General features: G+C 46.5%; 1 protein-coding gene across 5 annotated transcripts; it reads left to right on the top strand.

The window, feature by feature from the left end:
* On the top strand, positions 1–23,814 carry SEPT6 (septin 6). 5 transcript variants are annotated; one of them, XM_027645316.1, is made up of 11 exons: positions 6–106; positions 844–958; positions 7,982–8,177; positions 9,316–9,502; positions 9,733–9,894; positions 13,923–14,019; positions 14,279–14,447; positions 14,941–15,073; positions 15,740–15,930; positions 17,867–17,910; positions 20,387–21,383. In XM_027645316.1, exons 1-10 carry the CDS (start codon positions 29–31, stop codon positions 17,868–17,870), a joined length of 1,332 nt encoding a protein of 443 aa, XP_027501117.1. In that variant the 5' UTR covers positions 6–28; the 3' UTR covers positions 17,871–17,910; positions 20,387–21,383. The 5 variants fall into 5 exon arrangements, with proteins under 5 accessions (XP_027501112.1, XP_027501113.1, XP_027501117.1 ...); XM_027645311.1 differs by lacking the exon at positions 17,867–17,910 and having other exon boundaries at positions 1–106; positions 20,953–21,383; XM_027645312.1 differs by lacking the exons at positions 17,867–17,910; positions 20,387–21,383 and adding an exon at positions 21,439–22,892 and having other exon boundaries at positions 5–106.
* The last annotated feature ends 577 nt before the right edge of the window (positions 23,815–24,391 follow it).

Raw genomic sequence — 24,391 nt, 5'->3', positions numbered from 1 at the left:
TTTCCTGTTTGGTTCCTGGCTTTCAAAGATGTGCTCTGAAGCTTGGATAGGAACACTTGGAGCTGGAGAAGACCTGATGCCTTGCATGGTCTGGCCACCTGCCTATGTGAGCATCTTCCTTGCAGCTTCTTTTAGTGATCCCTGATTTTCAGGTGCCAGTGGCTGTTCTACAGATTTGGACAGACTCCTCTTTGCAGTCTGAGATTTTCATCTTCACAACAGTACAGAAGATATTGCTGTGTTTGATAGCTTGGAGACTGTATTCTCTGCTGTTTCTGTGCTGCAGCAATTGAGCTTTGCAGAGACAATGTGTTTGGGTTGCTCAGTTACTAGATGTAGGTCCAGTTGTTCAGTTACTAGATGTAGGTACAGTTTTCCTAACTGTTCTAGCTAGTTTCTGTAATTGCAGCTGTGAATGGGAATTACATGTGAGTTCCAATTCACATAAAGTGAATTGTAATAGGCTTATAGGAAGAAGTGTCATTAATACACTCCTTGGACTGGGGATTCTTTTTGTTTTCAGTGTGAGACTTGAGTTTCTACGTATTTTCTCAAGAAACAAGTGTTTTGCTGCCTCTTTATTTCAGCAGCTGTGTTTGGGTATGTGTTTTGCAAAGTTTAGTATTTTTCTGACAGGGCTACCTTCAGATGTGTGACAAATGAAATGTGCTATTTGTGCCGCCTGGATTTGTTTTGGGGAAGAGGGAAGCACGCTGACATGATTGACAGCATCCCTGCAAATCTGCTTGGACTGTGCAGTTGATTCTACTTGGGAGGTCTTAGAGAATAGACAGAGCAGTGTATTTTGCTTGAAAATGACACAACTATTTCATTGTATTTCAGGGTGAAGGCTGTCGTACTGTCCCACTCTCTGGACACGTAGGATTTGACAGTTTGCCTGACCAGCTGGTTAATAAGTCAGTTAATCATGGGTTTTGTTTCAACATCCTGTGTGTGGGTGAGTATTTCCATTTTGGGAAGTTCTCTTGCTGAAAAGTTCTCTGCAGCTGGATGTAGCTTGTCGGTGACAGCGTTAACAAGGTAGCTTTGATTTAAATTTCCCCAACTGTTCTATTTTCAGTAACAAGATTTACTGGTGCTCTGGGAAATCCCCGCTAGTGTTCTGCAGTATGGCTTTCTACCAAGCAGTGAAACAAAATGCCTAAAATCACAGGCTGTTATTATGATCTTTATTTTCCTAGTATGTTTGAATTTCACATTTTTAAAAGAAAATAGGTACTCATGCCAGAGTACTTTGTTCTGAGGTCTTGTCTGGCTAGGTATTGAATTATTATTATAATTATTTTAACAAAATACTAGTCGTCGCCTCTTAAATCACTAAAAGCTATTTTCTTCTCCTCCCTTCTGTGCATACTTGAATTAAAATTGTGTCTAGCCAAGCCTTAACTGGTCAGACGATTATCCAAGATGCCATGTGTGGATCACAGCTGGGGCCTGGCACTGTAGCAGGACTTGGTGTCAGTCCCTGCATCCCGTCTCACAGGTCTTCCCAGGGTTGGGATCCCAAATAGTCCCTCCTTGGAGGCAGAAGTAAAAACCCTGTATGGCTTTGATAGAGTGATTTGGCAATGTGGATAAGGAAATTAATAATAGAGAATTAATAATTGTCTGATTGTTTTACTGATGCTGATCCCCTGCCTCTGGGGAGCAGGAGGTTATTGTGTGGCCATGGCTGCTCAGGGTAAGCCCTGAGATGAGTCTGCAGATGATCCCAGCTGTGCCTGGTGTGACAGAGGGAAGAGAAGCAGCTGTGGATACCTCCTGGGGACTCAGCTGGTGGTCAGCATGCACACAGAGCTTTTCTGTCCCCTCCCATGAGAGATGCAGCTCTTGGTATGGACCTGGTGTTTGCCCAGGACAGGGTTAAGTCTGAAACAAGAGTAGTGGAGCGAGGAGAGGGGAGCTGAGCCCTGTTAAATGGAGCTGAGAAGAAAATTTTCTGTACAATGGCATTCCTGTGAGATGATAAACTTTGCTGACAAATGGAGGTCACTGTCAGGCTGAGTCGCTGGTGGTTTCCACGGTACGTAAATGTGATATGACCTAGTGAAACTCCTGGCCCCAAGACTGAAGCCTTGAAGAGTTTCCTTTTCCACTTGCCGAGCTGCAGTGTTTTTTTCTACAAGTTCTAGGTGTAGCAGGGAGTGCCTCCTGTGGTTATATGTTCACTTTGATGTGTGGAGAGGAGTTGAATGCCTCTGCTTTCCTCTTTGGCGGACAGAAATGGAATACATTAATCCCTTGTCGATCTGAATGACAAGGACACACTAAGATCAATGTGCATTAGTTATTAATGTCAGTCTTTTATGAATAGTAATAACACAGTCAATCCTGAAATAAAGAAACTTTATAGAAAAAATTAATAAACTTAATTAGAAAAAGATCCACAGATCTAGAGTTGAGGAGGCCAGGCTTTAAAGTGTTTTTTAAGAGTTGTCTGGTGCCTCTGTTAACTTGTGGAAACAGAGTTAAACTCTTAAATGTCCTGGAGAAAAAAACCCAAAAATTCCCAGAGTTCGTCTGTCATTTATTCTGTTGGATCTCACTCGGACAGCAGGAGTTTGGGGTGAAAAATTGAAAGAAGAGGGAGCAAATGAGGATTGGAGCAAACAAAAGGTATAGATGAACTGATCCCATAGACAGGCCACTAAGCATGACAGAAAGACACTTCATTGCCTCCCATTTTTCAGATGTGTGTGGCATCTGTTGGAGGAAAAATCCAATGGCAATTTTACTCTGCGTCATATTGGATCTGAGCCACCGATCCCTCCAGCTCCTGGTGGAGAAGCCAAGGAAAGCATCAAAAATGACTCTCAGCAGCACGTCCAGAGTGGAGCAATTTTTAGCTCTTCTCATGCTGAAAGCTGTCTCCCCTTTGAGACTAAAGCCAAAGATAGAATAAATGAGAAAACCTCTCATAAGAAGTTAGGGGTTGTGGATGGTTTCTCTGATCTTTTATTCCTCAGCACAACCATTTTCTTCCTAAAGCTTCTGTGATAAATTGTTAGTTGTCTCTTAGTTCAGTGCAAAGGCTGGAGAGGTATTTAATGGCTGAGACTTTCTGTGCTGACTGTATTTCTCAGTGAGATGGGGGAAATAAAAGAGGAAGATATATAGGTTTTTAATGTAAACTTGCTCAGTTTTGGCCAGGGTAGATCACAGTTGCATTAGATTAGTATCCCGTTATAAGCAGGATTTTCCAGCTTCTTCTCTTAGGGAACTTGTTCTAACTGGCCTATCCAGTGCAATGAAAAATGGCTATTTAAGTAGAAATACCTTCACTTTCCCCAGGGGCTGTACCAAGACTGCTTGAGGTCTGTCACTCCAAACGAGTGAGCCCCGTGGTGTGTGGGAGCTCTCACCAGCTGGAGGAGGGAGGGATGTGCACAGATTTCCCTGCTCTCCAGCTGGCAGCTCTCTGGGGTGATGAGCTGTACAGCCTGGAAGTTACCCCGTGGTTGTTTTTATGGTCACTGGTGCAACCAGCTGAGGGGGGACAGGGTTTCTCTAACCAAAAAGCCATCTGTCTCCTCAGCCCTCTCCTGCCCCCTCGCCGCTGGTCCCCTGGGATGGATGGTGGGAGCTGGGTGGTCTTCTCAGGTGCTTCAGCATCTTTTGTGAGCTGATGTTGCTCCTCTTGCCTCCACAACCCAGCCTTTGCCCTGCAGTGGGTGAATTGTGTGGTGTCTCTGTACACCTGTCAGATGAAACGAGCTATTTTTTCCTGTCTCCTTGAGAGATGCCCTTATCAGGCTGAGCTGCCTCAGGGCTTGTCTCAACAAACCTGCTACATTGGATTAGCTCCCATTTCTACACATGAAAAGGCTGTGCATGCGTATACATTTTCTTTAAACTTGAACTGTTTGATATCTGGAGGCATGGTTGTTAGTCTTGTGAAGGACAGGTGCTGCTCTCTCATGAAAGGGGGCTCTTCTGAAAGCTGTTCTATGCCTTTGAACAGGGAAATACTGCAAGGACTTCTCTGTCCTCCCACAGAATTGAATGAAGATCATATGATTGGGGCCTCTTAAATCCCGAATGATGTGGAGAAGGGGGCCAGCGAGCAGTTGCTTGTTGTTTCACTTATCACATCCTAGGGAAAAGCAAATTAAATCTCCAGCTACAAAAAAAGGAGGTACAGCTTTTGTGGTGTATAATTCAGCTTACTGCTGCAGGGTGCTTAGGATGCCAAAATTTCTGTGGAAGGAAGAAGCCATGAAGATTCATTAACCACAAAGATACCTGTCTTGATTTGGGAAGCTGGGAGCTTGTCCCAGCTGTAGTTTTGCAAGTGATGCCACTGCTCCATCAATGTGGGATTTGATGTACCATTTCCATAGAGCACTGAAGACACCGTGTGCATGTGCAGCTGGACCAGAGTGGGTGGTGCTTTCTGGGCACTGCTGTAGGGCTGCTGTGTGTCCAGAACCTGGTGTGGTGTCTGCTGCCATTTTTATTTGTTTTTTAATGTCTCTGAAAATCGTGGGTCTTAGCAGCAAACCTCCATCTTATGATGAAAGGCACAACACTAGAGCTTTTCAGTAGCTGTCAGAGCTTCCTGGTGTAGAACTCTACCAGTAAAGGTCACCCTCTCTGCCCTGTCCTCCTTTGTCAGCCCTGTTTCGGGAGAGCAGACCACTGCCTAGTTGCATAACCCCTAAGTACGGTTTTGGAGATCAAATCACATGTGTGCCCGTAAGCCTGACATCAGGAAATAATCCCCCTGCCAAGGATGCCTCTCAGTCTGTGTACACCGCTGCTTTTTTCACAGTAATTCTGCCTCTTAATCCCCATTCATCATTTCTGCTTTTTGGAGATGATTCCAGTGCTGTTGGCTGGAACAAGCACGCACCACTTTGTCCTTTTCATCAGGCCATCTGTTCCATCTGGACTCCTGTCCTTACAAGTAGCAGTTGGCACCATTCACATCTTCCAGCCAGCAGAAAGTTGCCTCTGTGTGAGGCAGAAATTCCCAGGAGATTCAGAAATCCTCTCTTCTGTCATTTTGGCCTTCAGAGTAACACTGCTCATATTTAACACAATGAGAAACTTTATTAGCATCTTCAGTCTTTTGCCATCTCATGTCACTTTGTCAGTGTTAACATTGTGTTTCTTTCAGCTGAGACAGTCTTTCCTCTCTTCTCCACTGTCCTCTTCCCTGGCAGCTTTAATGTTGTGCCATGTCAGTGGGGTCACACAGCTCAGGGACGGGGGTATCTGCTGGCTTAATGTAATTCCTGGTGTGCAGACTTCATGTTTGATGTACTGTGTCAGTGGCTGGGTGTTTTGTGTTTTAAGCGTGAAGTTGTAGGTGTTTGGATGGTCAACACCCACCTATGGAAAAATGACTTACCAGTTCAGATCTTCCCCTTCCAAAAGAAAAAACTTAGTGTTTGAATTCAGGGTTGTCTTTGCTGGCTGTGCGTAGGTGTCATGAAATAGAATATAAAAGCATGTCCTGCATCTCTTAGGCACTTGACCTGGTCCATCTGACATTAAAGTCCTTCCTGCTGGAAACAGCACATTAGATTGATTTAAAGTAGGCAATGATTAACAGGTTCAGGATGTGCTTAAACAATAGTCTTGGCCTCACATCAACATCATTTGCCCAAAAGAAAGAGGGAGGCAGAAACCAGAGGTGATTTACAAGGTATTTTGTCTGCCTGGAAGTCAGTGTGGGTTACACGTGACTTGTGTATCCACTGCAGGGAGCAGCTCCCTGCCCTGGTCACCACTGCTGCTCCCCTGTCACCCTGTCCTGCAGCCCTACAGGCTTGGGACACAGACTGCTGGATCTGACCCTGCTCCAGGGCCTGCCAGGCTGTGGGGCAGCAGCATAGGAGGAGGCTTTGCAGGCTGGTGTGTGGGTGATGGTCCCACACCCCAGGGCTGATGGACTCCCCAGCCCTGAGATGTCCCATCCAGGGTTCCTGGCATTCACAGGCGAGCAGCCAGCTCACTGCTCTGTCCCACCCATCCCTTGGCAGGGGCTCTGGAAATGCTGCAGCCTTCTCAGGCTGTTTAGATTTTTGTCTTTTTTTACACTACTGTTTTCCTGGAATCCCTGAGAAAGGCCTGGCAGGTCCTACAGGCTGTCTGCTGTTAACTCTCAAAATCCCTGTCCAAACCGTGGCAATGCTCTGGTCTGCTGCACTTTGTGCACCTGCTGCCTTTTGGGGGCAAATGGTACCTGAGAAGTCCAGACAATGAGATTCCAAGTCAGTGAAGGACTTGCTGGACCAGCTTATTTTTCCAGTGACAGAGGTAATGGTGTGCTTTGCTGGGTCCCCGTGCCTTGCTCTGGTCAGCAGTGTTGTAGGCACAGCTGATGCACTGACATAGCACAAGGGACTGCAGCCACACCAGCTCCTGGTGCTGACTCCCTCTTCCCCCCTTCAGATTGCAAATGGGATTGATGCAAAAAGCAACTGGACTGGTGGCTGTTCTGGCCATATCTGGCATCCCTTGGTGATGGAGCACAAGCTCTCAGCTGGCTCCCAGGCAGCTCTGCAGCTCAGGGTGTATGCTGACTTTGAAATGTTAATGAATCTTGCTGACTCTGGAAAGGTATTTGATCTGTGATCCTGGCAATCAAAAAAGCTCAATTCCCAGAGCAGGGTATTTGGGCATTGGAACTGGGTGATCTTTAAGGTCCCTTCCAATGGAAACCATCCTGTGATTTTATGAATCTATGTTTGCCTTGCCCTGCCTATCTTGTAGTTCAGCCCTGAGTGAGAGAAATCCCTTCTGTGGCCAAGAGAGGAATTTGCCTGCTTGAAGGGGTGAAGCTTGGAGATTTGGACATTTGGAAGGGGGAGGATGGGGAGGAGTTTCCCCTTGTTGAATTGAGCATTTCATGCAAGTTTGGATCTGTTGCAGAGCTCTAAACTTACAAAAATAAGAAGCTCTTTTATTCTGAGCAAAGTAGGAATGCGATGAAGTTGTTTTGGTTGGGAGCTGAGGGCTGGGGGAAGGAGGGAAAGGCTGCTGCAGCCAGACACAGCCTCCCTGTGCTCCCGCAGCGGGTGGGGTTCAGCTGGCTCCTGAAGTTTCTGCAAAAGCCAGCCGGGCAGCTCAGAAATTGTTGTTTCTCCAAAACACAACAGCCCTCACAGGGCAACAAACCAGACTGCATAGGAAGTCAGATCCTTTGAGCTCAGAGACCTGGCTCCGTTCTCAGAGCTTGGCAAGGGAGGCTGCCCTGTGGAATGCAGGCACAGAGGGATTTGTTTTATTCTTCCTGGGATGTATCTGAAACAAATTTAAGACTGGTCTCTGGGATTTCTCTCTTCCTTCCAGACAGGGAAATAGTTACCTGTTGATAGATGGAATCCAAATAACAGTTCAATGCTGCAGAAAGTTTGGAGGCAGATTTTGGAATATTGTAAAGCTTGTGGATATGGTTTCCATAAGATATGGAAACCAGATACTACCAAAAATGCCCCCTTCTAGTCTAGAAGGCTGATTCCCCAACTCAAGCTGTTGTGAGTAGAAACCCACTGCACAACTTGCTGTAGGACTAGAACCAATTCTCAGGATTTCTGCACGGTAGGAGACTGCTTCTGTGGCTGCTTATTAAACACATATTGATCTGGAGCAGCTTTTTTTGGAAATGGCAGTAAGCCCCATCCCCCCCCCCTTTTTAATGAAAACAGCATCTTCTGTAGTGTAGCTGTGGGTTTATGCAGGATCTGAATGATGCTTTCCCCTTCGCCTTTTCACCTCTTTCTTTTCATCTCTATTTTCTAACGATATTAATGGCCATTAGACTGTGAAATGTAATTTGCCCAGAATACAGACCTCCCATTGTTCATGGCTTTCTGTTTACCAGACGCTCCCTTGGGAGCATGAGATCTGCTTTCATCTGCTACAATTTCACCCCTGTTAATGGTTGGAAGCTGAAAGGCCAAGCCATATTAATATTCAACTGAACATTTCAACTCTCTTTTTTTTCCAACAGGGGAAACTGGCCTTGGTAAGTCCACCCTCATGGACACCCTTTTCAACACCAAGTTTGAAGGTGACCCAGCATCTCACTCACAGCCTGGGGTTCAGCTGAAATCCAGTACCTACGACCTGCAGGAGAGCAACGTCAACCTCAAACTGACTATTGTGAGCACAGTGGGCTTTGGGGATCAGATCAACAAAGAGGACAGGTGAGTGTGGGGGAGAGAGACTGTATCATGACATAGTTTTTCATGGAAGGTCTCTCCCTGTGCCCTAGGTGGGCCAGACTGCTCTGTACACTTTTCCTGCTTCCTTCTTATGGGTTGTCCTTGTCATGTCTTTGTGATGGGACAGGTAGATGAGAGGACAGAGGCTGTGGAGTGTCAGCACTGCTTTGGCTATGAAACAGCTTTTCTTATGCTGTCAGAGTAATATCTGCCCTGCTGGCAGCCTTCTGCCCAAATTCATCTGGTGGGGAGAGTGGAATGCTCCAGGGCAGCATCTGGGTTTGTTTTGGCTGTGCTGACCACAAGCTGCCAACCAAACCACCTGTGTGGTCTAGTGACCACTTGGCTTAATACCCACTTCTCCGTGTTGCCAAAGGAAGCACGATAAATGTGCAGTGAGATACCCAGGGGAAGTGTGTCTGCCAGCTCACATCCCAGCATGGCTGGGCTGTGGTGGTTAAGGGATGTAACTGCAGGCAGTCTCCAAGGTGCATCTTCACAGAGACATTGCTGATGGAATTTCCTTTGTTGTCGGTCTGTTAGTTGGTTTTTTTTAAGCTGTATTTAAGATGCACTGATGTCCTTTACGTTATGAGTCTGAAAGGCTCTGTATTTCAGAAGGCCTTGGAAGGGTGCTGCAGGGATTTCCTGCCCAGAGCACTGGGCAAAGGTAGTACTGAATGGAGCTGTATCTTCCACCAGCAGGACTCAGGGCTGTGAGAGCAGCAAGCCATTCAACCCCTGAGTGCAAGCAAGGGTTACACACTGCTGCAAATGAGTCTACATGATTCTTGCTTTAGAAAGTCTCTCACCCTGACATTTCAAAGTATGAGAGTCCTCTTTCCCTGGAGAGGATAACATGTCTCCTGTTCTCTGCTGAATCCCAGTACTGTGTTTTGACAAACAGGCTGCTAGAGTCTGATGTAGGACCACGTCTCCATGTCAGTAGTGTAACTCTAAAATTTCTTGTGGGTGGAGAGGAAGGGAGATGGAGAGAATTGGTCTCAGGAAGTGAATTCTAACAAGCAGCTTGTTTCTTAAAAGCAAGCAAAGGAGCACTGTCTGTTTTTCTCTCTGACTGTGAGATGTATAGTGTTTTTTTTTTTTCCTTTCACCAAAGCTATAAGCCCATCGTTGAGTTCATTGATACTCAGTTTGAAGCCTACTTGCAAGAAGAACTGAAGATAAGAAGGGTCCTGCACAACTACCATGACACCCGTATCCACGCCTGCTTGTACTTCATTGCTCCGACAGGACACTCGCTGAAATCCCTGGACTTGGTAACAATGAAGAAGCTCGACAGCAAGGTGGGCACTTTAACTCTTAAGAGGCAGGTTTGCTGTTTGCATGGTGGAAAGGCTGCTGCTTTTCCAGAGCATTTCCCCACCTTGAACAGCCCTTCTGGTGGAAATGACTGGCTTGGCAGATAAATCCTGTAGATTTATTGATCGCTTATAATTTTTTGAAGGTTGTTTTGCAGACTTGGAAAAACTCCCTGGAGCAAAGTTGATTACTTTGTTCCTCTGTTCTTTTCTAGGTGAACATCATTCCCATCATTGCCAAATCTGATGCCATTTCGAAGAGTGAGCTGACCAAGTTTAAAATTAAAATCACAAGTGAACTGGTCAGTAACGGGGTTCAGATCTACCAGTTCCCAACAGATGATGAATCAGTGGCGGAGATAAATGGGACAATGAATGTAAGTGACTGGGTGCTTCCTCCTCTCACAGAACAGCACTGTCAGCGTAGGAGTGGCTGGGCCATATTGGGGTGTTTCTTAAATCTGCTTTCCCTTTTATTTTGTGTCTTAAAAACAGGATTTCACAGAGATCCCCTCCTTGTAGGGTCATCCTAGACTAGCAGAGCGTTGTGGTCGGCTACTGACACTCTGATGGGCTTTTCTAGTCAGAAAACAGACTTTTAACCCCCTCCTTGTCCTCATCCATATCTGTTGAGGGACATGTAAGAAGCCAGACAGACAGTGAGGCCTGGCTGTGCAGGGCAAGGACAGTCCTGGGTTATGGATTAATAAGATGAGTGTTACCTGTCTGGTGTGAGGGGCAGACTGTCTGCAGACATGCACCTCTGCTCCTCACCCTGTGTTTTTCTCACTGAACAGTTCTGCTCTCCTGGACTGGTGTTTCCTGCAAAGCCCTGCCTCTATGGATGTCTCCTCTTGCCTATGGCTGTCCTTGCAGCAGAGCCCCTTCACCTGGCCAGCTCTGGGACTCTTGTCTGCACTGAGTTCCTGTTCCATTATTGATCCATGTTCTTAGCTAGGTCATGGTCTGGTTTGGCCTTTTGGCTCTGTTGCTGTTGGCCAGAATGGCTGGACGGGGAGTGCAACAAGGCTGATTAGAACAGTGTCTTTCCTTGAGCTACATCCAGGTGCTGATGTGAGAAATAAAACACAAGGGTGAGACCAGAGGCCCAGGCAGCCCAGTGGCCCTTCTCTCCTGCTTTTGGTCACTTTGGGAGTACACAAGGAGAGAGGGAGTGTGTACAACTTTCCCCAGTGTCTAACCCTGTTTGGCTCAAGAGTTTCTCTGTATTTCTGTCCCATAAATTACCTGATGTCCTGCCACCAGTAAATTTCCAGGATCTGGTGGCAAGGAGTTGCACAGGTTAACCAGCAGGGTGTGAAAACCAGTACACAACTTGGTCCAGACATGCCTCAAAGTGCCTGCAGGTGCTCACTCTGGCTCTGGCCTGCACAGCATGGTGGGTGCCTGTCTGTGGTTCCTTGAAGAGGGAGCAAACTGTCCCTTGGCCCCTCTGGCAGTGCATTCTGACCATGGTCCCATATTCCAGAAGGCTTTTTACAGGAAAGCAAGTAGGGGAAGTTGCTTCACTGCTGTTGATGTAGTACAGGTCTACCTGATGTGCTTTTGTGTCACCTCTTGATCTAATATTAAAGAGTATTCTGGAGAGGCCTAAAAGAAATATAAGGTTTGTCCTGATGTCAGTGGTGGTTTCCTAGTCAGAGTGGTTTTGTGATGGTATCTTTCTCAGTGCTTAATGCTCTCACTGTGTAGGAATAGAGTTACTGCTGGAAGCAAAATGCAACATCACTCCATCCTCAAGGAACCAGAGGTGTGATGATAAAGGGAGAATTCCTTCCCTCTTAGTCCTTCTCTGCTCATCTTTCCTTTTAGCCATTCACATGTTCCCTGGGAGGGAGTTGCTGTCTGGGGCAATGTAGACATTTTGGGTTGTGTCAGTTGCTCACAGAGAGATCAGCTCTTTAATCCCCCATTAAAATCATATCAGTCAGAATTACCAGGTTTATGGGAACTAAGCAGGCCAGAATCTGAATCTGATCAAGGCAATTTTGCAGGCCTGGAAAACTTGTATCCAAATAGTGATTTTATTAGCAACATAAGACAAATCTGCTTATGCTTCAGGGCAGGAGATGAGTTTGTGGAGGGACTGAGACCATTAAAAGAGCCAGGATGGGTTGATTTAGGTTTACAACTTAAATTGCCAATTTTAGTCATGTTTAAAATTGAGGAATGGGAAACTCTGATTTAAATAGATTGCCTTAACCTTGTGTTTGTACTCCTCTACAGAAAGCTTAATTGTCTTTGCCTGTTACAGATCAACGTCTTTGAAAGTTTCTAAATGCAGTTTTCATAATGCTTCTTGCTGACCATCAGCTTCTCTGGATCAGTTACCTTTTTCCCCCAAAGTATATATATATATATATAAGTTCAGAGAAGACACTGTCCAAAATTCATTAGGTCTCTTCCCATCTAGATTTTATTCTTGCATAAAATCAAATAAGAAAAACAAGCTCTCCTATTCTTTCAGCTCTCTGATGGCTTTTCCATTTTGAATTAGTTAGTCTAATTACTGAAAAAAATATTCTTCCTGCACCTGCTAGTTAAATGAGATCACATGCAGCTGTGTGAGCTGTCCCACATGGTGGGAGCTGGAACTTCCTCGCTAATGGAAAAAGGAAATCACCAGCACTTTCCCTGGCAAAGACAGCAACTGGACAGTTGGTGCCTGTGGAGGAGGAGTCTCTGCTGTTGAGGGTAACCAGGTCCATTGATGGCCGAGGTTCAGGCTGTGCCTGTGTGGCCATAGCATGGTGTATCTGCCACTGCCTCAGGCTTCTCCTCTTGTTCCTATTGCCTGCTTTGTCCATTGGAAAATCCCCTTACTTTGCTCTCCCAGAGGCCTGGATACGAAGTGAACAAAAAGCATTAACAGCTGTGGGAGAAGCCAGTCATGGGTTGCTCCTCATGGACAGTCCAAAGAAGCCAACAGGGAAGTCTGGAAGCTCTCCCTCAGAAGCAGCAGGATGGGAAGAGGAGAGAAGTGGGCACCTCTGGTGCCCCATCAAGGCTGACCACTAGCCCCACTTATTCTGTGTGTCCCATGTGAGAGGTGGGAGGCTGAGCAATACAAGTGGAAGAACCCATCTGTGTGAGTGCTTGCTGGCAGTTTTGCTGTATTTACAGTTTGACTCTATGAGCCACACTCTGAGAGCAGAAAACATAATCTATGAAATCTTTTGCTTGTATCAGCTGTCATGAACTTGTCCAAGTTTTCAGATAAGCTATGGAATTCTCTTGCCTGCTCTTGAGAGCAATCCAGGGTCACTGATCTTCCACGTGGTTGGTTTCCTGGGGCCCTTTCAACTGCCCAGAACTCAGCACACTTTAAAAGCTCTCTAGCAAATGTCACTGCACAAAACTCAGCAGAAGGGCTTGGTGCAGGGAGCTGGAACTCTCATTTTTAAAGTGCTGAAACTTTGCACTGGACTTCTTTGCAGCTTGGCAGAATGCACAGTATCGTTCCCAAGAGCAAGTGGAAGTGTGGACAAATCTCACTTACTGCGCCACAGAAAAGTGCAGCAAAGTCTGATGGCAGTGTTGGGGGTTTGCCTGGCTGCCTGAGTCTGGGGAATGAGGGCACTGTAAGGTGAGGTCTTCAGAGCTTAGATAAGTGTTCAGAGTGTTTCTTTTCCAATTTTACTGAGCTTGCACTGGGCAAATCTCTTACTTTTTGCATTCTTCAGAGAGACCATCTTTACTGAGAAATGACTGTTTTTGATTTCTGAATATCTGAAAAGCAGATCTCTCTTGTGAGCCCCAGGGAATGCAGAGTCATTCCCAGCTCAGCCTGGGGCACACCTCGGGGCACACCTGGCCATGGAGGCTGACCCTGTGCAGGGACACATTCAGCCCTTCCTCACCAGGGCTGATGCAAGCGGGGAGGAAGGAGCTGTTCTCTGGGGGTGAAGGATGGACTTCTGTCTCATGATCCGATGGAGCAAGGAGTCTTGTGCTCCAGTCTGAGCCAAGGGAGTGGAGGGGGGATAAAAAACCAAGAAGGCTCCAAGACCTCTTACTGCTTCTGTGCTTGTGCAGATGTTCTCCTCAGCCACGGCAGCCCCGGGACAGCACCGCAGTCAGCGCCGCGCAGCACATTGTTCGAGCTGGCATTCTGATGCCAGTCTTGACTGGCTCATCTCACCTGAGACCCTGTGGCTGGGAGGATCAGCCAGGTAGAGGATATAGAGTGGTAGCACTAACAAGGTTTCCAAAAAGGACCCACCCTGCTCCCCCTTTGTCTTGGGCTAGTGGCCAGTGACTAGACTCCCTGAGATTAGCGTGTGCGTAATGACTGTTCTGCTCAGTGGCTGTGCTAATCTCTGTGTGCTGGCGGGTCAGCCAGGTGTGAGAGGGACTAATGTGGGTATCATTAAATGTGTTCCAGGCCCACTTGCCATTTGCAGTGATCGGGAGCACGGAGGAGCTGAAAATAGGAAACAAAATGATGAAAGCTCGTCAGTACCCCTGGGGCACAGTGCAGGGTGAGTTGAGCCCTGGGATTTTCATGGCATGAATGGTGACATGTATGCAAGTGGGCTCTCATAAAAGGAGAAAGGGCCTGCTGGACTTTATTATCTCATGGGGAATTATCCTTTGCTAAATCCTTGTGTCAGGCCTGTAGTGACAGTTTGCTCTGCTCCAAAGGGCTGTTAAACCTGTTGGAGGAGTAGACAAGTGGGGAATATGGGAAGAGATCTTTGTTTCTGTCCCCACCTTAGTCCTTACCACATCTTCTTCCAGTGGAGAACGAAGCTCACTGTGACTTTGTGAAGCTGCGGGAGATGCTGATCCGCGTGAACATGGAGGACCTTCGTGAGCAGACCCACACCCGCCACTACGAGCTGTACCGGCGGTGCAAACTGGAAGAGATGGGTTTCAAGGACACCGATCCAGACAGCAAACCCTTCAGGTGAGATCCTAGAGGAGACAGGAGAGCCTGAGAGAGGCATTGCTGGATGTGCCGCGTGCGTGTGTAAGTGTGTGTGTCCTTGGGAGAGCGTGGAAAGAACCAATGCAGCAAGAAAACCTGCCAGGTCTGATAAATCCGATTCAGCAAAGGTACTGGCTGAGTGAGAGAGGGTGAAAACGTGGGGAGCATGTGCAGGACTGACTGAAACTGCAAGTATAAGAGGAGAAATATCTGCTGCAGAGACACAGCAGTGTTCCTCTGAGCTAGTGTTTGTTGCTAGTGGGTTTCTTTGAATTGCCCAACATTCAACATACAGAAAAGTGTAACAGATCCCAAAAATTACTGGACAAAAAAAGACCTTGGGCACATGTGGGTGAGTGAGTAGCTAATGTGTTGTGTTCAAGCAATATTCACAGTGAGGGCCTGATTTCAGAAGGTCAGAGGAAGCAGAGTTTGTCCCAAATCATATCACTGGACTTTCCTTTCTTTTTAGCTTACAGGAAACTTATGAAGCCAAAAGAAATGAGTTTCTGGGGGAACTACAGAAAAAGGAAGAGGCAATGAGGCAGATGTTTGTCCAGAGGGTCAAGGAGAAAGAAGCAGAGCTGAAGGAGGCTGAAAAAGAGGTGAAGACTGCAGTACTTGTCTCTTCATGGTTATGCATGATAGATTCACTCCCAAGTAGGTAGTTGCTGCCAAAGCACTTTTCTGCAAAGAGGGGTTTAGGACTTTCTTATCAAGAAATCTAAGGTTTAACTTAGATGCGGACATTAAGGTGTTCATCCTGTAGGATAGAACTGAATAACAGTGTTTATTGTGTACAACTTACTGCACCAGGAAAGGGCCATAGACTTGATTCTGATGGAGAGGTGCAGTGTGGCAAAAGTCAAGGAGAGAAGCAGCCCTTGAATAAATTTGTTATACAAAAAGGATACCCATACAACTTCCTTAGCATTGTGAAAAATCCATTAATTTACTGACCTTTAAAGAGGAATAAGGAAAAGACTCCTGGAAATGGATTAGGGATTTTTTTACAATTATGCTCTCTCAATCTTCTGTTCTTAGTCTGCACAGTGATGCCTCACTAGAACACTGCCTGGTTTGTGAGTTGTTGTGGAAGGAGACTGTTCCCTGCTCTTGTCTAGGCACTGTCAGCTCAGGAGCTAGAAATTATAGAGAGCAACAGAGACTTGCAGGCTCAGGTATCAAGGGATCCTTCCATCTTCCTCTTTTCCTATGCACAGAGTATCTGGTAGTGCTGGGTCCTGCTCACCTCTCTCCTTTCCCTTTAGCTGCATGAAAAGTTTGATCGCCTGAAGAAATTACATCAGGATGAAAAAAAGAAGCTAGAGGATAAGAAGAAGTCTCTGGATGATGAAGTAAATGCATTTAAACAAAGGAAGACAGCAGCTGAATTGCTTCAGTCTCAGGCTCAGCAGGCTGGAGGATCGCAAACTCTTAAAAGGGATAAGGAAAGGAAAAAGTAAGTTGCTAACCCAGTGGCATTTGCTTTTTGGTAATGGTTCTCCTTTACTAATTTTCTGGGTGTTCATATCTCCCTTCCAACATAGCCAGTCCTTATCAGGGGAAGGTTTGCAGCCAGATCTAATGCCTGGTAAGGCTGAGCAGTAGCTGGAAGCGTTTAACCTTCAGGTTAAACCTTCAGCGTTTAACCTGACAGCTGAAGAGCTGGGAGCAGTGCTAACCTCCCTCACTGCCTGCTGACAGCATGGGAGAGGATGAACTTATTTTTATTCCCCTAGATTCCCTGCTCCTCTCCTGGTCTGTCAGTGCTTGTAATGAAGTGGAACCATGCTAGCTGCCAAGGCGAGGGTGTGGGTAGCAGGGGTGTTCCTCTACCCCCAGAGAGGAGCATGTCCTGTCTCAGATTCTTACTTGTTCGGTCTGGGAAAAAACTTGGACTGTGAAAAGTCGTGACTTATGGAACCTGCAAAATGTAAGGCTGCAAAATGAGGGGACAGGTTACAGCACCTGGTTAGCACTAGTACTCTTCTACAGTCCTAAATCAGCTTTTTGCCCTCCACATAAGCAGTGGGAGATACTGCATGGTTTTAGCAGGGGTTCCCTGTGCCAGGGACTGTTGTTTCAGGATCCACCCCCTCGTAAGGGTCCTGGGATCTGGGCAGTGCCCCTTAGGGGCCTGGGCTCTTGAAGCTCTGCAGTTGATCAAGAGCAACCATCTGTACAGTGAAACAGTGCTCCCAGTTCTCCCAGCAGTGAGCAGTTCTTCCCACTGGGGTATGTTTCCCAAAATGAAGCACTGTGCCACCTGGGCGAGTGGTGCAGAGACAAACGAGTCTGGTTTTGTACCACTGCCACAATCCCCCCTCTGCACGTCCCTGGGGCAAATCCAGAGCAAATCTTGCCTGCACTATGCAGTCTCAAATACATGAGGAAGTGCTGTTAAATTGGACAATATGGGATGTGCCCAAAGAGCTGACAGCATTGTTTGTCAGAGAAAAAGCCCATGACCGTTAAGCTTGGAATCAAATGAGACAGGAGAGAAACACCCAGTAACAAAAATGAGATCCTGGTTTAGTCTTTTAATTTTGAACTGGAGCTGTTTCTATGTCAACATTCTTTTCTGATGAGTAATTAGCACTGCCCTTTTCTCACTAGTCTGTTCCTTTTTCCACTGCCTATGTTGATTTGCTCATTTGAATTACCTTCAGGGGGTTTTAGTATCTTTTCATGCTGAGGAGTCTGAGACTCACTGGGAGCAGACTTCTCTCCCCAGCCTGGACTGTGTAAGGAATACACAACTGAGTTCTTTCATGCTTACAGCCCTCAGACATCTGGTCACTCAGGACTGCAGACTTCAGCCCTGAGGTTAGTCAGGGTCAGGAGTGCAGAAAAGGGAAACAAGATGCCCTATAGTATCAGCAAATAGTTGCTGTGGCCCGAGTCACACTCTTGTTCCTTGAAGTGCTTCTGATCTCAGAAGAGCTCCTTGACACCAAGCACACTGATATGGTAAAGCTTTGGTACTGTCCTGGTCATTTAAGGGCACAGAAAACTCCATGACAGAGATGGGTCAGTGCTTCAGTACGGCTTGGGAAGATATTAGGGGGCTTTCCTCTCCTCTCCTCCGGGAAAATGGCTGTGTTAGAAATGGTGCTGCTTTCTTTGCTCTGTAACTTCTCCACTTGTCCTTAATAATCCATTTCAGTATTTAGATCATAAATTTTCCTTAACAATCCGTGAATTTCACAAGCTGTAGCTTAATTGTAGCTAGTTCACTACTGTCTGGCAGTACACTAGCCTTTTTCTTTCACAGGTGACTCGTTTAAGCTTAAGATCTGTAATTTGCACTAATCATGACTTAGTTTATTTTTGTTGTTTTTGTTGTGACATCATTATCATCATCATTAGCTCTTTCCCTGTGTGCTGTTTTACAGTTAGCTGCTGTTTGGCTGCATGGTGCATGAGGCACATTGTCCTGGTAAGCGTCATTAACTAATAGAGCCTCACAGTGGGATCAAGTACCCTTCCTAAAAAAGGGAAGGGTATAGAAGCCTCTAAGTGTTATCTCTGTCTTCCTCTGCTTTCACCCTCACAATATGTGCTCTACCAGTTTCTGTCTACATATGCAGTTGTAGAAAAGGGATGTAATTGTCTTTAAAGATTCTGCAAAGTAAAATGCAGAGACTTTGTATTAGGATATGAAACGTAAAAAATAAGGATTAGGTAATTTTCCTTTTAAATATTCCCAGCACTTTGTTGGCTCTGTTCTCTTTATTCCATCTCCCTTAGAAATAAATTGTATTCTTTAATCACACAGGCCATGTTGATACTATGGCAACAATTGCTATGGAGATGTGGTGCTGATGATACAACCCAGCCAGCCATGTAAATGCCTCTTCCCTTTCTCCTCCTTCCCTCCCACCCCTCCCAAGTTGTAGTGTTAACTTGTGGTTACAGTGAAGGTGAAGGTAGATCCCCCTCTTCATATGCTAACAGATAGTAAAGTCTGCCAAGCCTAGAGCTGTCCTTTGTCCCAGAGCACCAAAGAATCACCAAACTCTCTGTGTGTGTGTGTGTGAGGGAACATTAAAAAAGCTACTGCTGAGTAACCAAACCAGTATTCACCTGCTGACCGATTATAGTTGGTTGTGCAAAACCACAAGGGATAATGGGCTGAGCATTAGCAGGTAATGAAGGCTCTGAAGAGAGACTGAGAGTCTTTATGACACTTTTAGGAGGCAAACGGGTCACCCATGGATTGACTGTTAAGTTGTAGCAGGCAGACACAGACCCACACCCCTGGGAGCCGTGCCAAGTGTGCCCATGGCCAGGGTAAGGATAGAGGTAGAAGAGGGCTGTGCTCAACTTGTGCCCAGAAAGCCTGCCAGAGAGCACTTAGCCCTGAATAAGGCCGGCATCCAGGTGCCTGAGGAGTTTTGCCAAGGTGTGGAGAGTTCCCACTGGAGGAGAGCCCTGTCAGGGGTGTTATGCTGTGAGTCTGCTCTGCTCCAGTTGCAGTGCCTGTCACTGTCTCTGCCTGCATGGGAGCAGGGGTGTGAGGTGGCCACAAAGTCATGGCCAGGCTTGTGGAACAGACAGGGCTGCCTGAAAGGGTTAACAAAGCCAGCTCTAAGCAAGGGTCTGCAGTGCAGAGTGCCTGCATCTGTTGTAAAAGGAAGGGTCATTTAAACACAGATGCATAAGAAATGACCCTGCCTGGCCAGAGAGCAGCATCCTCATTAGAGTTATTAGTTAAACTGCTAATGACAGTAGTCTACTTACAACGAGGTCGAGTGTGTTTAATTGAGCCTTTTTAATTTGTTGTTGATTCTCTGGTGAAAGGAAAAAGGAAGCTCCCACAGGAATGTCTTGCTTCTTGAAGGAGCAGCAATACTCATTATCCAAGGCAAGGATTAGAGCACCCCAGGCTGAGGTGTGCAGGCCTTTCAGAGAAGTGACCTGTTGGAACATCAGCACTTAACTGTAAAACACTCTGAAAACTCAGCCTCGAGTCCACCCTTCCCTGCAGACAAAGCTAAGACTTACATTCCCTCCTGAATTGTCTAGACTAAATTATGGTCTGCCCTTAAATAGGTAAAGCTGATTCCAGGATTCCTACCCTCTTAGCTCCACCAAGGGAAATGGAAAAGCAAGTAAACATTACGCTGTCAGTGAGAGGCATTTGAATGTAATTTAAATGGGACCTTCCACTTAACAGAAGAGCTTCAGAAGGGTCTTGCACTGCCTCGAACTGGAGCTTGCAGTCATCTTGAGCTGTCCAGTTTAATCAATGTACCGGTAACTGTAAAACAATGAAAAGAACAATTCTCTCCTTATCAGACTCTGAATGTGAAAAAATAAGCTCAAAGAATAACTGTTCATTCTGGTGCTGAGTACGAAGGCACGGCTAAAGTGCAGTTAGAGTGAACATTGCTGATTTTTGTTGGGCTTGGATTGCTTTTGGCAGCCCTCATAACTGTACACTGTTGTGTGCTGGGCTTTGAATCAAATGAAGTTCTTTGTTCCCGCTACACAAATGCAGACAGTGCCTTTTTCAATGAGCATTTGTCGTTGCTAAATTAAATATGTATATATGGTACTTTCCCAGAATTCAAAAAAACACTCTCCATATTGATCCATAAAGTATTGCAGGGCTCCACTGTTTTGCATGAATACAAACAAGTCACAGTTGATGAGTTCTGTATCTTGCAAAACTGTGAGAGGATTGTTTTAGAAAATAAATTTGGTTCATCCCACTGCTGAGTGTGTGCGTGTATGCATGTGTGTGTCTGCATAAAGCATGTTCTGTAGTCAAATTAAACATCATTAACACTTAGCAACATTTCTTTTTGTGTGTGTGTGTGTGTTAGGAAACATTTGTATTTTTATTTCGGATTTTTTTTTTTGTCATTAATCCATAAAACCATTAACCTGCCTTTTTCTTTCATTTTCAGTCCGGGTTTCCTGTAGAGCCTTTCCCTTCGCACCAGAGGCGAATGCCCCACCCCCGGTTAACACGCGGCTGTGCCATTGTGCCTGTTTGCTCACCTTTGCCCATTGCTCCCCCCTGTGCTCACCACTCTGGTTAAAGTGAGAGCCCTGGGCTGTTGTGGTTGTCCCTGTGAGGAACTCGAGCTGCCCAGAGGTGCTCATTGCTGATTCCCAGTGCTCCCGTGTGTGTCCCCTCTTCCCATTGCTCAGCTCTTTGTCCCTGCTCTGTGCTGTGCCAGGGCTGCTTGGGGGGTGCATTTACCTCCCGTGGTGGGACCCCAGATGCTGCCGTGGGGTGGGATGTGCTGTCTCAAGAGACTGGCTGCCTTCTCTTAATAATTTGCTGTGCCTAACCCCTTGTTACCCCCTCTGTGCTGCCCTGTGTGACTCATATAATTTTCAAGGACTTTTTGCAAAACTTGACATCCTCACAGGCATGGGCCTGAGTCCAAACCTCTAGTCCTCAGGCTTGGGGAATTCTCAAATTTGGATCCACGGTTTGCAACTAAGTGTTCTCTGAATGCTGCAGGGGTCACGAAGGATCTCTTGCCTTGTCTCCCTCTCATTGTGCTGGCCTGGATGCACATCCTGGATCCAATCTCAGGGAAAGCTGGACACCTTGCTGTACATATCAGTGTTTGTGAAGAAAGACGATGCTGTTTCTTTTGACTTTCTTCTCAGTGATTCCAGCAATTTCTGGTTTTAATGCAAAAAAACCTGTATGTTTTTTAGCTGGCATCCATTTAAAAGTGTACAGATGTTGGCAGGTTGCTTTTCATATTTTCTATTCAGCAAAAGCCTTGTTTTTACTGCAAGATCTGCACTAAAAAGGAGGGTGTTTTGCTCACTGGGCCAGGAGTTCGCTCTGGCCAAGTGCAACTGTAGTTTGCCTGCAGGTGTCTTCTCTGTGTATTTCTGGCTGAGTTTTGTTTTTAAATAAAGAGTTCATCAGACAGTGAATTCTGGTTAACATTTACTTCTTTTGTTTTTTGTTTTCTTTGCCCTTCTTTTACAGTAACCCATGGCTCTGTACTGAGTAATTACCCCAGAATACAATGGGCTGGAATGGACCTTCATTTACTTGTTAGATCGGAGGGTCTAATAAAACGTGACAGCATTTCAGCTGTGACCTTTCCAGGGTGTTACCCTTGCTCTCTCCTATATCCTCGTTGTGATTCTGTCTTTCCTATGTATTCATGGTTATTGCTTTTATTAAACAATGTAAAATTAGTGCTAACAAGGTTTCAGATGCTGCAACTTTCAACCCTACCATACTTTTTTTCCCTACAATTAATGGATTATCCTTTTTCCTGGTCTCTCTCTACCTAGATAGATAAGGGATAGGGAAATAAGTTCTGTGAGTTATTTTTGCTGGCAAAATAACAACGCAGTTTAAATGTATTTATTGGTGACGTTAAAATGACAACACCACCTTAGTTTAATTATCACATAGTTTAGAGATAAAGCACTCTTTTCTCTTTACACTTGGTGTCATTTTCATGGCTTCATCTATCCTTTAAAATTTTCTTTTATTTTTTCTGTTGCTAGTTCATGCTCCTTGAAGACAAGCATGTAAATCCTCGTTTCCATTTCAGAGTTCCTTGTTGTGACCCTGATTCTTCAGTCGTGCTGTGGGCGGGCTCAGTGCTCTGTGTGTGGGAGTGAATCCACACGTCCTGCCCCTGCTGAAAGATCAGGATGCATTGCTGCCAAACAGCCTCAACAAAAACCCTCCAAACCCTGGGTTTTTAGGAGATAAGCTCATGTCAGGCCTAGCCCTGATAGGTGGTCTTGTTTTAGTGCAAGCTGCTGCTCAGAGTTTTCCTGGAGAAGTGCTCTAGGTGATGCCAAAGGCCCACGAGCAGTTCCAGCACAGTGTCAGCCCAGCTCCTGCTCACAGCAGCAGCTGCCCAGATCACACTAAGGTCTGGCGTCCTGTTTCCAGCAGTCAGGGCAGTCCAAACTCTTGATTGCAATGTATTTTCTCAGGTATTCTGTTTCACCATAAACACAATTTCATGTCCCACAGAACTCTTTGATTGCTTTGTGGTTCATTTGGGGGGTTTTAGGAAGTTAAAATAATTTGAATATTTACTTCTTCCTCTACTGTTGCATGTTACCCTGCTCCCCAAACCAGTCAATATCAATCTGTCAAGGATTTCTAGATTACCTGCTAAATAACCATTTAATGTTGCTTTTTTTACCTTACTGCAGGTCATTGACTGTTCTTCCTGACCACTTGCCTTGTTAGAAAGTTATTTAAAGTTATGCAAAGTCTTTAAAAAGACTTTAAAGAAAAAAGGGGGTTTATATGTGTGGTTTCTGAAGTACTTGAGGGTGCCACAAGGAGATGCCATCTCTCCTCTGTCAGCTGTTTTCATGTTGCATCTCTTTTTCTTGCTTTTTGAGCGTCTTTCTCTTTTTTTGCTAATCTTCTGGTTTTTTCTCTTTTTTTCCCCTTTTCTCTCTCTGTAGCTTTTTTTAATCTGTCTTCGCCAGCTGCACTGTGTCTGAGGGAGAAGACTGCCACTTCTAGAAGAGTTTAAGGGTCTTATGTCTGGGGAGGGGGGAACAAATCTTCAGTGTTAGTGTCTTGGAAAGAAGCTCTTTTACTGACTTGCATGATACCTAAAATTGAAGTGTCTTGTAATTTGTGTGACAAGACAGGGTGATATGGGGGGAACTGATTGTTACCTGGGATTTTGAAGGGCGACAGAAATGTGATGTTTGGACTAATGATGTAGCGAATACATTTTCAAACGTTGTTATGGGCATATTTTTTTTCTAATGTTGTCTTTAATAATATAAATGTCGTGGGCTTCCCTGGGGTGTGAAGCCTAAGGAATATTTTCAATATGCTATTGTTTGACTGGTTTTGGAAACCGTGCATTCAAGAATCAAAGGAAATATGAACATGGTGCAACTTACTCTGTTGGCAGCCACAAAATATTTAATTTTATCAAAGAAATAAAGTAAGAACTGTGTGTTTTCATTGGTGTCCTCCTGTGTCTCACCACCCTGTTAAACAAGCCTGGTGGACGTGGGTCAAGTGGTACTTTCTTTTTCCTAACTGCACCTTCTCCTGTTCTTTAAAGTTAGGGAAAGTTGGCAGTACCAGGAGGGAGAGGCGGTGCTGGGGGCCGGGATAACCATCACAGGAGCCCCTCCGCACCCTGTGGGCTGGTCCAGAAGTGCCGGACCAGCCCCGTCCTGCCCCGCCCGCTCCCCGCATGCTTCCAGAGCCACCTCCCCATCCCGGCCCCCTTCCCTTTTTACACATGGAACTGCACCGCGTATATTTACATGGCAAAACACCGAGGAACCGGCACTGTTCCGCCTGTGACCTTTCTAACTTTCATGTCAATTTTAAATAAAAAATTACGAAAAGCCAGCGCGCCTGCTGTGGTTTGTGTTCGGGGCTCCCGCCGGGGCAGTTCCAGACCGTCACGGGGGAGTCAAAGCCCGGCGGGGACGGTGGTCGGCAACGCCGGGGGCAGGGCGGGACCCGCGGAGAGACGGAAGAAGGGAAGGGAAGGAAAAGGAAGGGAAGGGAAGGAAAAGGAAGGGAAGGAGCGGCCTCGGGACCGTCAGGACCCTCCGCCGGGGCTGCCCAGGCCCCGCCCCCGGTTGTGGCCCCGCCCCCGTCTGGCCCCGCCCTCGGCCGCCGGCAGGGGGCGCTGTGCCCCGTGGCTCCCGGGCCCCGCCATGGTGTCGGAGTCTCGCGGCGTCTCGCGCGACCGTGACGCGCGGCCACGTGAGGCGGTGCCGGCCGGGCCGCCCTGCTCGGCCCCGCGCGAGTGACGGGACCGGGACCGGGACCGGGACGGGCGGGGGCGGCGGGGCCGCGGCGGCACCGGCACCGGCCAGCGGGGCTAGGGGGGGCGGCTGAGGCCGGGCCGCGCCCGCGCTCCCCGTTGGCCCACAGCGGGCCTCGGCCTGGTCCGCACGTGGGGCCTGGTCCCGCCGAA

Source organism: Corapipo altera, unplaced genomic scaffold (assembly GCF_003945725.1).
Source record: "Corapipo altera isolate COAL_440 unplaced genomic scaffold, ASM394572v1 65, whole genome shotgun sequence".
Classification (NCBI taxonomy): domain Eukaryota; kingdom Metazoa; phylum Chordata; class Aves; order Passeriformes; family Pipridae; genus Corapipo; species Corapipo altera.
Note: the sequence above shows the minus strand (reverse complement) of the source record. Positions and strands in the feature narration are given on the sequence as shown.